General features: G+C 35.8%; 1 protein-coding gene across 7 annotated transcripts in view; it reads right to left on the reverse strand.

The window, feature by feature from the left end:
* Window positions 1–16074, reverse strand: part of RIT2 (Ras like without CAAX 2) — a 182728-nt gene that overhangs the window by 112943 nt on the left and 53711 nt on the right. For all 7 annotated transcript variants that reach the window (XM_083883558.1, XM_083883560.1, XM_083883559.1 and 4 more), the window contains one exon: window positions 12726–12782. In XM_083883558.1, coding sequence (XP_083739684.1) covers window positions 12726–12782 — 57 coding nt within the window. The remainder of the gene's footprint in view (window positions 1–12725; window positions 12783–16074) is intronic.

Raw genomic sequence — 16074 nt, forward strand, 5'->3', positions numbered from 1 at the left:
TAAAATAAAATTATTATTAATTAAAGCAAAATGCTTTTTCATAAGGCCACAGAGTGGTTACAAGTTCTGATCAAGATCAAATTTATTTTACAATTTATATAACCAAGATGAAGTCTAGAAAACTATTCACCCTTCTTCCTTCATTTCCCCAAACACATGGATGGAGAAGCTCATTCTAGTCTTACATAGCAAAATATTGTGAAACAGAATTCTTCTGGGTTGGTCACCTCCTCTAAATGATAACTTTCTTCTGGGATACAGCATGGATTTCAATGAAAGACTGACACTTTTGATCTGAATAATTTGATCTGGTGAAGCAGCTTTTAGTTACAATGCAATTGCTGTAATCAAAAAAAAATCATTCATTTTTTTAATCTGTGAATATGCACATATGCAACTAAATTTGTATAAGTTCTTTTATAGGACAAAGTTCATAGCCCAGAAAACTCAGCTCTTCATCAGAACTCACAGCGCAGTTATCCAAACAGGCTAAATTTTACTTGTTAAGTGTCCCCCACACAAGTGAATAAAGCAATTTTTCTCAGGACTAGCTCTTGCAGAAAAATTATAATTTCTCTGCAAAAGTTAGCAATTTTACAACTTAAGGTTAAAGATAACTCAGGCAAACCATTGCACTTGCTGTTATGAACTGCTTGCAATGTAGATAATGCTACTAATATTTAATAAAAGCATATCATTACTTTCTCTGCTTCCAGAAAAATTTCATTTCATTCAAAGGTATACATGAACAAAGTGAACAAAGTAGTCCTGTTTAATCAAAACATGATAATTAACAGGAGTCCAAGTACCCTTATCTTGGGGAACAAGAATAGCAGGTAGCAATTTCACTACTCTTTCAAGTCCATGCTTGTGCTACTGAGTGGGAGGATCTGACAGCTATGAATTCATTTCTTGTCATTTCAGGGGAAATAATTAGCAAATTGACTGCATCTGCATGGTTATAAGCACGGATGGTGCCTCCGATTTAGTAAGGTGTAGATGGCTGCTGGCTTCTGTGAAAGAAAGGTTAATGGAAACATTTGTCCAGAGACGAAGAATTTTGAATTGAGCATGATAAATCATCCGCCACCTCTAGAAAGCCGTGGCATGGGTGTCTCTTTCAATTTCAAATATCATTTATGGAATAATTTTGCTATTGTAATTTAACAATAAAGGTAATAGATAAGCAAGTTTTCCTATTCATGGAGTGCAAGTCTTGCTTCAGGTCCTTCTAAGTTCATGTTTCTAATGGTAATTACAATTACTGAATGAAGGTTGTGGCACCTAAGGCAGAACTACTGGGCAAAGGCCACAGAGTGAGTTTGGTGTTCACTCCAGCTTCAACCATTTAATTCCCAGGACACTGGACATCCTCAGCTGCCACTCCACCCCACTTTAGCTGCAAGAACCTAGGCTTTCTTTATTGTATTTCACATTTGGGAACATTATTCATGTAACTAACATGAGATGCAGATGTTAGGGTGAGATAATCATGGTCTATCGCTTTGTGTACTTACACTGCTAATTAGAAACTGGAACCTGTATGTGACTTCACTGTGGATAGAGGTTCTGGGTACATAAATAAACTCTCCTGGTTTTCATGTCACCATCAAAATGCAGACCTTGCTTGAGGCCAAAATCAGACAGGATCTAAAGGTTCAGAGCTAAATTCCACAGATCATAGAGAGGCTCAACCCAATGAAAATGTTCCAGTGAAACTCTGCTACAAGAGAGCACAGAAAAACCTAAGAGGAAGATATTACCCCAATTTTCTTTTTTTGGGTTAATATTGGGATGTAATTGTAGTTCTGAAAGGAGGACTGAAGAGCTGAGCTCTGAGAATATCCTCTTCTGTCAGCAGAAGAACCATTTAACCATTTAACTCATTTGCTGCCTCAAACTGCTAGATGGATCAGAGACTTGGTGGATCAAAACAGGGGGAAGCAAAGATTTTTTGATGGAGTCAAACCAAAAGCAGCCATTGCCGAATTGGAGGTCTTCTGCCCTCTACAAAGCTGGTATGAAGAAAAAAATAGATTTTTTTTTTTTTTGTACAACAGAGAACAAAATTTAATAACGGTTTCTATTCTTGGCTCACTTTTTCTACACTCTGAATATAGCAGATATTATAAAATAATTTTAAGAAAAAATGTTTCATTATTATCATTATTCTTAGTATTACTATTTTTATAAAAATACATCATTGAAATGCTTTTATATTATCACATTTATAAGAAAATGCTTTTTTTTCTTCTTTCCTCAGTTTTAATCTGACTATTCAGTGCTTAAAAAGAGCAACCACAAGGTCACACTTCTATACAGTTTTTGATTATTTTTCTTCTCCCTGTATTTAGCTTATACACAATTAATCTCAAGTTTTCAGAAGAAATAGAAGGGTAATATACCAGACTTTGATCCTCCATTGACCCTTTATTCAGTGAAGTGAGGATGGCCAAGGCAGGACTATATTTTACTTCTAACACAAAGAAAATTAATGGAGTGTGGAAAATAATAAATATGAACCATTAGCAGCTAAGCGGTATTTGCATGTGACCATGAGGCAAGCATAGATCTCTCATGACAGCAAACAGGGTAAACACCTTTCTGCCCTCTTCCAGCCATGGTAAGCACTTGTTGCATAGAGATGTTAGAGAAAGAGAATCATAGAATCACAACACCCCTCATAGCTGTCCATCAACTGGATTTAACTCTACGGACCAGCACTCATCATCTGCCAGGTTTTACCCATAATAAACAGAGTCATTTGGTTCTTTTCTTAATTTCTAAGACAATGGAGAAAGGGAAATTATATCACCAGCAAGATTATCAATTAATGTAATTCTGATTAGATAAATGCTCTAACTGAGAATATAAAGAGCCACGAAAGGTCGAAAGAACATTTAACCAGTTTTCCTCATTTGGAGGTGGACAATAGCCCAAAGAACCCCGCAGGGTGGCACAGGTAATTGTCACTGTTATTTTTGATGACAGGGATCAACTTGGGAAAGAATTTTGCCTCATGGACTGGTGTCTGAGAGTGAATGCATGAGATGCTTGACAGGGTTTTCACACCTCGCCTGTCCTAGACATAAACCATTTCTGTTCTCTTTCATTCCCACTTATAAAACCCCATTTCCATGTATTTGTTTCTACATGATCCCTTTTGACTTTTTGAGCTTTGAGAACTATCTTTTTTTCACCAAAATTATTAAATTCAGTAACCTGGTAGGCAGCTATTCCATGTTGGGATGCCTTAGTTTTATTTTGGAATACTATTGAATCAACTTGAAAAACTGTACAATGAATGCCAGAGGGCTAGTGATGCTGGGAAAAGGGCAGAGATGATGAGTGGGATTTCCTCTTTTTCTTCAAAAATGAGTTTCAAGATTTGGCTTATTTCATCTCACAAAACTACACACTGTTCCAGAGTCTCCAGTTTCTGTTCCTAGCAGCTCATTCCTTGTCCATGCTTTAGGGTAAAGAATAGCTCCAGGTAATAATAGCTACATAGAGACACTAATATCTATGGATATTAATATATTATATTATTAATAACTCTAGATAGATATCTCTACACTATATCCTCCTCTGAGACTTCACAGCAGGGTGAAGCAGGGGCTTGTAGCTATAGCTGCTGTCTGGCACTGTCATGCCTAAAGTGAATCTGCCAGTAGAGCTGCTGTGATCAGTTTTCTAAGGGTATGTGAGATGGACACAGACCACTGCATTGCCAAGACTAAAGTGCAAGCCGAAGTTCTCTTCAAGGTGTTCTGACCAACATCCAAACTTTGAGGAGATGTTTGGTGATTTGAGAGGGGAGCTGATGACAGGAGAATCAGCCTTCTGGGGTACCTACTCTCTAAAAAGACATTGGTTGCATTTGATTATCTGATATTGTTTGTATCAGATATGTTACTAAAAGAAAATTAATAGATTAAGTAATATTTCCCTGGTGTTTGAAAATGTTAATTAAAAAAAAAACCCTCTCACCTAATGAAAACAGCCTTCAAAATAATTTCATGAATCATAATTGTAAGAAAATCTGAATGTTGGACACTAATATTATGACCAGGATTTTAGGGGTTATTCCTCTTGAGTACAGACAGAAAAATAAAACTTGTTGCTTTGATAATTTATTGCATGAAATTATCAGATTGAAAACAACTTGGGACTGAAAAGTTGTCTTATAAAAGCAAATTTCAAACAAAGGAAGCTTAATATTAGAGCAGGAGATCATGTATCTGAGTAACACAGCATGTTAGAATAAGATCAGACTATTCCCTTAATAAGAAAAATACTGACGTTCTCAACAGAAAGAATCAAATTTTATCGTGATCTGGCACTTCATCTAAGACAAACGTATCTCACACTGAAATGTTGAGAGATTATCCAATTATCATTAATGTACACTTCAGAGGGAAAATACTGCCTTTTAAAAAGAAAAATCTCAAAGAGAAATGGGATTATTTTTGGTTTTCAAGTCAAATTGTTTTCATCAGAGAGAGAAAAATGTGCTGTGATTTTCCAGTCTCACCTTTACACTTTCAAAGAATTTATTATTTCTTTTCACAGTAGGATGAAATAGTAACACCAAGCAGAAGGCATATTGTTGCCTCCCTGAAATCTAAACCAACTGAGCAGTTTGGGCACTTTTTCCATTCTTAATTCTTAATACTACTCCCTACTTTTCTATTCTTGGCTTATTTTTCTCTTATTATGGAAAAACCTATACTGCCAGACACATGGCAATGTTCTCCTTTCTTTTGCCACCTTAGCAAGGAATGTTCAAAGCAAGTCTCACTTCATTTTTCTCTATCCAGACACTCTGAGAAATATCACAGTGGTTTGTGAAGGTCCTTGTTCTGACAAGCTATCAGAGAAGGCATCACAATTCACCTTCAGGCATCTAGATCTAGAAACCTACAAATTATAAGTCTATATGCAAGGTAGGTAGCTAATATCTCCTTACTCTGAAGTGTGGATGCTATCTAGTTACCCATACTGGAGTCTTGATGTTTGATATGCTCTTGGGATTTTTTTCTGGTTTTCATTCACTGGACTAGAATGGCTCTGGTGATCCATAGAACCTGTGTCACACCCACAGGGAGACAGATATCAGCCATACATAACCTATGGAAGATCTAGTGGGCTGGGATGATTCTGGGCTGATCCTGAGCCAAAGCAGGATCGCAGGGCACAGAATACTTCACAGAACACTATAGAGTGGAAAAGAGCCCTGAAATCACTGAGTCCAGCTGTTAATCCTGCACTGTCAAACCTACAACTAACCCATGTCCCCAGGTGACACACCTACAGGGCTTTTAAATTCCACTAGAGATGAGGACTGGCAGCCTGTGCCACTGCTTAATACCCTTTCTGGGAAAAAACCAAACCAAACCAAACCAAACCAAACCAAACCCAATGCCTTTATAGCCATGTAAACCTTCTCTGGAGGAAGTTGAGGCCATTTCCTGCCGTTTCCTGTTGTCCTGTCCCTTGTTCACTGGGAGAAAAGCTGACCCTCCCACTTGCTGTGCCCTCCTTTCAGGGAGTTGTGAGGAGCCAGAAGGTCCTTCCTGAGCCTCTTTTTCTCCAGGTTGAGCCCCCACATGTCCCTTGGTCACTTCTCATCAGACTTTTGCTCCAGACCTTTCCCAGCTCTGTTCCCTTCTCTGGACATGCTCCAGGGGATCTCAGATGACTCCAAGCTGGTACAAAGGATATGAGCAAAGAACTGAATCCCTATTTCCAAATCTCCCCGAATCTCACATAATTGGAACCAAGATACATGATTCACGTGCAGACATTATGATTTGGATGTCTAAATGTGAGCCTTCGTCAAACACAGTAGCCATAATCTCTGCTCTTTTTGATATATAAGCCAAAATGCTTTACAAAAAAAGTGACTATTAATATCTTAATAATGCAAATAATACCAACAGACAGCAAAATAAAAAATAAAAACACAAGTTTAAGAATATGGTTCAAATGTGTTCCCCAGTATTCTTGTATGTTATTCATTTCTTGTTTTAAACAATGATGAATATGGAAAACAAGCACAGACAATACTGCTACATCTACATAATCAGTCTGAATACCCTTGGGAGACAGTCCTTGAAGACAAATTGATAATTTTATATGATTTTTTTTATCCCATCTCAAATAAGGCTAATAAATATATGAAGAATGATGAATGAAAGAGAAAAAAAGGAAAATAAAAAAAACCCAGACTATTTTGGGACTCAAATCCAGCAGTGACATGCTCAGTCCAATCTAAATATTTAATGTTCTATATAAAAAAGAGAATGAGAATTAATTTAGGAATTGTCTACACACGCATTTATTTTTTATAGAAGAGCAGAAATGTTCTAGAAACTTTTTGTACCCTAAATATAAATGTGAATAGAACATTTGTGGCTAGATGCCTCTCCCCATCTAGCAGATGTGTCTCACCTTTGTCTTCTTTAATTTTTAATGAGCTTGTATTTCCCTTGCTTTATCCTTTTTTCATTTTTGTACCTTCAAAGCAGATATAATCTTTGTATCACTGGCATATTTTGCTACGCATTATATAAACCTAGAATATTTCCAGCTACTTTTTATATATATTTTTTGTCTCAAATTCCCTCACTCAGTTCCAACGTCTTATTAAAGATGAGTAATGCATTTTATTTGATGCACTGGTGAATGCACCACTTTGTTAGGAAACCTCATGGAAATTCATGTGCTTAATGCTAGAATGCTTTCCATCCCACACCCATTTCAATTAGAGTTTGACATTGACACAGCCTTAATGCCCTCAACTGCTCATTTGACGCAATCTCAAGCAGTGGTATCTCACCAAAACAGGAAGCTGCTCTCGCATCTCGTTTGCATTATGCATTCATTTTAAGATTAGTCACATGGTTAATGAGCATCTTGGAGCTTGTCCAGTTTGCTGCTCTATGTCATGCTTCCTTTCCTGACACTCCACTTGCATTAAGTCTCTGTGATGTAGCCAAAGACTGTGCAGACTGTAAATTGCTCTCAGCAATTTGTTCCAGAAAATTATCTCATCCACTGCTATTTGGAATTTATGCCCATTTTTGACTACAATTAAATATTAAATATATGCTAAAATAATTTCATTTTCATGAAGTGCTAAGTTCTGATTTTTTTCCTACATACAGTCTAATAGTAATTTTACCCCTCCCCTCCCTCTTTACTTACAAAAGTCATATGTTTCTGTCTGAAATTTTTGAACTGCAATGTTTGTAGCAGGCCTAAAATATGGCCATTATACCCATTTGATCCTGAAGTGGCATTAAACTCAAAGTGACAGAATTAAATTAGCAAATCAGGTAGCATTTAACTTTTTAATCAATGTTTACTCTATATGTTAAATGAATACTGACACATCTATTTCTCCATTTATGTGAATGCACATTTATTTATATCTCTGTAAAATGTCTGCACTTTGAGTTTCCCAATATCTTATTAGCTTTTCCAAACTAAAACAATTAGGTGAAATAAAAGGAAATTTCCTACAATGGAAGGGAACATTTATTTTGACACTTTACATCTGCTCCACAATGTGCAGGTAATTTATTCCAATAAGCTCTTATTGGAATAAAAATGCTCTGCATACTTGGAAAATCACACCAAACCAAAACCCAGCTAACATAAAAAAACCCCAAACCACCACTACCAACAACAACCACAACAACAACAACAACAACAACAACAACAACAACAAAAAAAAAAAAAAAAAAAAAACCAACCAAACAAACAAACAAACAAACCACAAAAAACTAGCCTTTTCCTTCAAATAAATTTATAGTGATCTTTAAGAAAATCTTGCACTTTTGTGATATAACATCCATTAAATTATTCAAAAGTGGAGCTAAGAAATATTCTTTCATAAATCATAAATATATATAGAAAAAAAATGTAAATAATTCTAAACCTGTTTGCATAGCTCTTTCAAGATCAAAATTAAAATATTTGAACTATATGTATGTGTAACATACAAATCTATAAACATATGTACCCCATAATGTAGAAACTGAAATATCTTTTTAGCAAAAATTCTGCATCACCTCACAATAGCAGCAGCAGCTTTCTGTAATCAAGATGCCCTGTAATATTTCAGAAATATCAATGGATAACAGAATAAAAAATTACAAGTACAAAGCACCGTTGTATTCTTATTGTGTATTTCTACAGTATTGCTAGAGATACAAGTCACTGCAGGAAGAGAAAACTCTGATGCATTGGTAACATAATGGTGAAACACAATGAGAAGGAATGATAGGGAAAATCCATGTTCCTGGGGACTCTCACAAAAAAAGGTGAAAAATAACACCCTGCATCTTCAAAGCTGCAAGATTATTGCTGCACAACATTTAGGATATTCCCTAATAATGTATTTAGAGGGGAGTAGAACTGAGAAGAAGAAGCACATTTGGCAGCATATTAAAGTGAAAGGACTCTGTGTTATCTGGTCAGTATCACTAAGCAGTTTTCACCATAGCCTCATGTTGGATTCGATTAATTAAAAAAAAAAAAAAAAAAAAAAACCCACCCAAAAAACCCCCCACAGAACGGCAACTTATCTTCTCTTAAATCTTATTATCATACCAGTTTATAGATAAAGTATAAAATGCAAATAAAATAAGGAGGAAAAGAAAAACCATCTAAGAGCCTTCAGCTACCCAAGTATATGCTCCTATAGAGTAAAGAGCAGGCCAAGACATAAAATGTGTTCATTATACAAAAAAAAAAAAAAAAAAAAAAAAAAAAAAAAAAAAAAAAAAAAAAAAAAAAAAAAAAAAAAAAAAAATCCATAAGAATTCTTAGTATTGAAAAGATTTCAGATTTTATGAAATGAAATAATGAAACCCAGTTACTAGCCATTTATTTTTAAGTAAAAGCAAAACTACTGTAGATTCCTGGTTTCAGGGGGTTTATGCATTCCTAATTGACTACACGAGATGGCTTTGCGAACCTTTTGTATTTTGTGACTGAAGGTGATTTGGCTTTGCCTTCCCACTAGGATATCAACCAGATTATATTAGTGCTATGCTCATGTGTTTAGGGAACAGTTATTGTCCCCTATTCTCACCTAGATCACAAACTATTTCACAAGAATCTACAGAAATGAAAAACAGCTGAAAATGTTATTCCATTTCCATGCCAATGCTTAAAGTGGACAATGAAAAGTTAAAAATGACAAAGTGATTATCAGTATTTTGATGGCACCAGGGTCATCAACAACTTGTTCTTAAAACCGAACGTGATATACTAGGATTTCAGGGATGGTGATGCTGTTTACAAGGGCCCCTCTAATTCACTACCCCCTATGCACCTACTTGTTTTAGGAGAATTAGAAAAAGTCCCATCAAGTGCAAGGAGGTACAGCATCAATTCTGTCAGCACTACCTCTTTAAAACCTGGCTAAATTTGCACAGTTGAGCATCATGGTCTGTGGTGGTGCGAGTGTTGCATTCCGACCAGTTCTTGTTGTTTGCATTTCCAGTTATGTTATATTACTTATAATTGTTCCTATTGTTCAAAATGGCTTCCCCTTCCCTCAGGATTTTCCCGCCTTTCCCCTGTTACCATGGTTATTGACATCCCATAATAAGTTGTTTACCACTTTCTGTTAAATGTCAATCTTTTAGTTATATAACCTTCCCCACCCCCTGTTACATAACCAGTCTTTCCCTATTGGCCCAAAGTTTTATCACCCTACTGTTAGAGTTTGTTCTTGAAAGTTGATTTGTTGACAGAGAGACCACCCCTGTTCCCACCCCCTGTTTGATGTTAATAAAAAGCCGTGGCAACCCCAGACTGACGTCTCTCTGGGACGCAGCCTGGGAGCACACGCACCCCTGGTTCGCTGACTGGAGAGTCCCGCCTTTTCTTTCTGCGCTTCCCGCGACCGTGGTTTGGTTCGCTTGACCCTCTGGATAAAAGGCCCCCGGGTTGTGGTGGCAGCTGGGCTGGCCGGAGCCGCTTCCCATTGGGCTGACCACCGCAATGGTCACTGCCACCACAATTTCATACCACAGAAAACAAAGAAAATGTGATAGGTAGTGCAAGAATATCAGAAAAAAAAATAGGTAGGTATTTATTAGCTTCTTATGTACATGTCAAGCAAATGAGAGAATCCACCTTATCTTAATGTTCAGCTTGAGAACAGCAGTCTCAATAGTTTGGTTAACACTGGGAATCTGTGGATTATGGCTTAAACACAACATAGAACTTTTTTTCTGAACAATATTACCCATTCAATGACCTCCACAGAAACCTCTGTTCCTTAAAAATGCCCAGAAAACTAAAACTGCAGGTACCCAGAACTAGGTATTTCCAAAGTACACAAGAAAGTGAGGCCAGTGTGCCCATAGGTTCCATAAACAAGATAAAAATTAGTGAGGAATGGAAGAGGCCTGAAATGTATGCACAAGGGAAAGGCAATAAATTGATATCCAGAGAGATCAGGGATCTCTTAGAAAGAAGCAAAACTATGTTTAATTTTCTGCTTTGTTGCTTAGCCAGCCTGATTTCGTGTGTGGCCTGTTTTGCAGTATCTGCATCATCTGCTGCTGGGTTACAGTGAGAAACAAAACTCAGACTATAGAGTGATCGCTGTTATGATCTTAGATGATAATTTCCCCATGACACAAAGCATCTATCTCCTCATGATTTTTGAGGAATAACCTTTTCTCTGGTATCTCCTGACATCAGCATAGTCTTGGCCCTGGGAGTGTTAATTTTGGATCCCCCTTTTTTTTTAAGGCTGATGGTCTAAATAGTAAAAATGCATTTGCCAGTGGATGCATAATCAAACATGACATTAATTGTGTGAGTTGGGGCTAGTTGAGTAAAAGTCGTAAAAAAATCTCAATGGCACAAACTTTTCAGTGGGCTGTCATTTGAAAATTGTGTGTTTGTTATTATAGATGTGATAGCAAGTGATTCCTTCTACTTGATTTTTTGGTTTTATGGTAAATTTTAAGGAATCATACCAGAAATTTGCCCAAGAAGAAACACACATACTTCGCCCAAGAGTATTCTCTTCTGTTTAGTATGTGTTTTGGACCACAGAGAGTAATAAGAATTTTTCCGAATGTCCTCATCATGTCCTGAGAAAGAGAAATGCCGAAGTGAAAAACTTGTACTTCCAGTTCTATGTCTAGCCAGCTGGGTGAGATGAAATTCGAAAATTCCCCATTCACTTTTATCCTCTCCTCTTCTTTAGTGTTGGTTTTGCTGAGTAGAAACACTTTCTTATTCAAGGAGACCTTCATCCTGATCAGGTCCACTAGGTATTCCTGCAGTATGTACTTGGAATGCATCATAAGCTTTCTTTCTCTTTATGATAATCTATTATTCATATTGTAGTGGTGTCTAGAGACCAATAAGTTAAGATTATGATGAGATACAATATGGGGATAAATACTGATGGAAGGTGGATAGCTAATAATAAAGATGGATGTATGTACATAACTTAATGATGTCAATAACTAATAATGTTCCTCTTTTCCAATTAGATTTAATGATTTCATTTTTTTTTCTGAGAACAGCAAATGAATTTGCAGCAATTCCACAGTAGTTTTGCCTTCTTTAGAGCTGACACATCCCATTATTGTTTTGCAATTCTTTTTAATAGTTATAAAATTACTGCTGACACAAAGAGTTTACATATTTTTTCATTATTAAAATTACAACCATTTACCAAGAGTTAAAATCCAGGAAATGTGGAATGCTATAGAAATAAGAGATTAAAATAAAAGCTTTCACTGTCTGCTCTGTATACAAATACAGTAATTTTATTGAAGTTAAAGGTGAGTTTGAAAGATTTGAAAATGTCAAAGAAAACAAAACAAAACAAAACAAAACACACACACACACCAAAAAAAAAAAAAAAAAAAAAAAAAAAAAAAAAAAAAAAAAAAAAGGCTGAATGGAATTGATCTCTTTCCCCCTCCCCAAAGAAATCTTTCTAAATGTGGATGGTTTTAGTGCCCTCTCCACTTATTAGACTTAGATTCTGCCATCTTTTCCTGTTATAATTAAATATTGCACATGGATAGTGTGTATATTTGAAAGTATAAGTAAAACTAAGTAATAAAGGCACTCTTAAATTAATAAACATGTAGTCCTGACAGCCACTCAGCATTTAAAGTTTATTTCAGATAAAAAATGTGTATTGTAAAAAAGTGTAAAGTAGATATGTGTGAATTTCTATTATTATAAAAGTTGATAAAGTGGGTAAAGCCCACAAAGTTAACAAAGTGTGTATACCCAGAGAACAACTCAATTAAATTGAGTAGTTATTTGATGTTCCTAGGGAAGGTAATCTAAGACTTTAATATTGGGAAATAGCATTAAAATAACAGAACATAAAAAACCAGACAAACAAACCCTACTTCAGATTGGAGTTTTTATATTCTGTAGTAATTTTGTTTCCTATTCTGCAGTTATAAATGCACGACATTAATAGTTACAGTGCATGAATGCAGAACCCTCATTTTTTAAAGAGATTTTTGCATAAAGAACATCAGGAAGAAGTATCTGTGATAAGACCATGACACAATTCTATTGTCATCACAAAATTAAGGTGTAATCTAAAACTTGCAAATCTTGCTTCTATCTAAGGGCCTTTTAGAAGCAGCTAAAAGCGAGACTCATAGTCTCACACAGGCAGAAAAACTGAAAAGGGGTGAAAAACTCATACTCACCTATAGTTGGGTCATGGTAGTCAGGGAATCGATGACTAATGAACTGCATTGTCATTGCTGCAGAGGAAAAAGAAAGAGGGAAGAAAAAAGAATTATATCACCACCATTAAATAGAAACAGGCAGCAGAACACATGGATAACTCACAAATCTGAGTATCAGCTCAGACTGCGAGCACAAAGCTTGTTTTATGTCTACTTCTGCAACAATGCGTTGGCTTTACGTTGATAACTCAGAACTGATAAATGAAGAAAAATATAAATTCAACCTCTTGCCTTGTCTTAATTTCTTAGTTTTTAAACTTCATTATATCAACTTTGTGTTAAAATCTTTTATGTTTTTAACACTTGGTAAATACTGTTAATCTGATGTTGCATACAGACGAAAATTGTCATGACAAAACCATAAGACATCATTTACAAGAATGATTCATAAAGGTTTTCACTGTGCTACACAATGCCACTAACTGAAGTACCTAATTTGCTTTTTGGTGTATTCTGGGATACCAAAGTAATTAAACTTGATGCAACAGATGAAGGCTTTCCCTTAACCATCCAGAGAACTTTTCTTATGAACAGACTGTAATATGACTGAATATTAACTGCTCTCAGAAATTTTAGGAAAATTACATAGTCTTCAGGAAAAATGCATTCTGCCACTTGCAGTGAAATTCTAATTTATGTAGAAACATAGACTTTCATATCCTGTCCAACATGACATCTGAAGCCCATTGGCCTTGAAAAACCATGAAAGTAAGCCTGAATATTCAATGACTACAGTAATATCATCAGCAATTAGAATAACATGGGAAGTTGCATTTTCATTGTTGTTTTTCCCCATAATTTTGAATTTCAAATTATTTGAAAAGTAAATGTATCTCCCAAACAATGGCAGTTGTCAATAAAAGCCTTTCAACAGTTAAATATGTGAATGCTAATTAAATAGAAGGAAAAAAAAAAGAAGAGTCAAACAGATTTTTTAATATATTGTTTCTCTTTAAACCATTTTCTTTCCATTTTTAATGGCAATAAAGTTCATCTACAGTTACTATATAGATATTTGTTTAAAAAAGTAGCCCACCTGAAACATAATTATCAGTCACAATACATGAAATTCAACATGAGATTTTGCCTCCTGTCTTGAAGATCTCAGCTACTTTCAACAACATGCATGACAGATTATGAGCAAGATGTGGGACATTTTAAAAATCTGCGTATAAATACATTGGCTTTTAAAACAGCATTGTTTCATTTTAATGCTCGTCCTTCTCACATTTTCAGGAAACAGAGGCTAGGGAAATAGCCTTTGTTAAATGATAAAATGATAAAGAGAATAAGTATTAAACATTCATTAGCATGTTAATAAATTATTGCATCTTTAGTGTAGACAAATATAAATGCAAAGAATCAGCATTATAAATTCATAGATACCTAGACAGGGTAACTGTGTAAGAAAAAGCTCATTCCGTCCATATATATTATAGAGCAATAAATCTATGTACACACACTAACATCTTCTGTATTATATGTTTTCGGATACATTATTTTTAAACACTATGTATGTTTGGACACTTTGATTTCCAGGACAGACATCTGTTTTGGTTCGGGGTGTTTTTTTTTTTTTGGGAGGGAGGTTGTTTTGGGGTTTTGTTTGTTTGTTTGTTTGGTTTGTCTTTCTTTCTGTTTTTGTTTTTATTGTGACAGATATTTAGACACCTTTGTCTGATTGCTGTTAGTGTTTTATGAAGAACAAATTTATGCCTGATGTGATCTGCCTAGTTTGCTCTTCGAAGCTGAGGCAGCTAGCAGAGATGCTGTTCATACGGTTTATTGGCTTACGCCTACACATTTCCAGCTTTCTGAGGCCTTATACTACAAATAAATTCAATTTGCTTCACTACCTGCTTTGTTTTGGGAAGCATTTTTTTTTCTTTAAAAAATGTCCCTAACTATTCTGCATCTGGTCTCATTCTGTTTCCTTTTGGAGCTATGCCTGCATCACAAAATCTGTAATTATAATTAAAACAAAAATTCTCAGAGGACAGGCAGAACTCATGGTAATTTTTTTTTCTTGCCTCAGACAGCCACGAGTCAATACATCATTTATATCCTCATCAATTCCACAGGATTCAAGAGGACTGAAATTTGAAAGCATCATGCTGTATTAAATACCAAGTTTTCTATTGTGGCATGCAAAAGTGAACGTGTTCCAAAGGAATGTGAATGTGAGGACACGGTTTACTGGAGGTCTTTGAAGTGCTGGGTTAATGGCTGGACTTGATGATCTTAGAGATCTTGTCCAACCTGAACGATTCTATTTCCATGATTTGTATATGAAATGAATCTGGAAAGGTACAGAATTTGAGAAAGGTGTCAAAAGAGGCACTCAAAGTAATGAAGTGAGAATGCCTTAATTCATCTCCTTGGGAAAATGATGAATAAAATCTCCCTTCTTTATATATCTTGTCACACAGTTTCTTCCCTGAGACCCCTTTGCCACAAGCTCCCCCTAATCATCAGAGGAAGGAACTTTGGCCTCTTAAGTCTTCGTCACCTCTCAAATGGGGATTTAGCACTCTCTCACAGGAATTGGGTACAGAAGGCATTGAGGTACACTGATCTTTTTAATCACTGAATTACAATGCAAGATAAGGAAATTGATGTATTAGTGGGAATTGTAACCCATGCTCCCCTTGGAGATATTTATAGGATAAGAATTTTCCTTTTCTGCTATACCCAAGTTCATATTAATCCAGAAAGTATTTTCAGAGAGGCACAGCTGGTCACTTCATCTAAGGGAAAGGAATAACTGAATTGTAGATACAAAAACATAAGTTCCTTATACCAGGAGGATGAAAAACACAGAAGCCTCCAGACATCTCATGCGCAACAGCTTTGTCCAGTTTTACTAGGTATTCCACAGACTTGGCTGCTGGATGTGCGGAAATTAGTTCTGAATGATGATTCAAAGTTGGTGGAGTGCTTCCTAGAGGAAAAGGACCTTCAATCACCACTGGCACAGAGCTCAGCAGGAACCTCAGGAACTACACCTGCCTATAACCAACCTTATCTGGGCTCCTCAGCAGGACACCTGCCTCAGCTGGAATACTCTGGCCTCTTTATTGCTACTAACATCAGCTCCAAAGTAATTTTCCAGACTGAATTAATTTTGAAAACTAACACAAAAATTGTATTGGTATTTCATGCTGTGTGTTGAAAATATTCTTCTTGGTCTCATGGTTTACCTCATCCATTACCTTTTTTTTTTTTTTTTTCCCATATAAATTAACACTCACACCTAACAAATTCAAGCTGTCATTGAATACTATTGTGACTTTTTCTCTTTGGAAAT

This window comes from Zosterops lateralis (genome assembly GCF_965231275.1).
Source record: "Zosterops lateralis genome assembly, chromosome: Z".
Taxonomy (NCBI): domain Eukaryota; kingdom Metazoa; phylum Chordata; class Aves; order Passeriformes; family Zosteropidae; genus Zosterops; species Zosterops lateralis.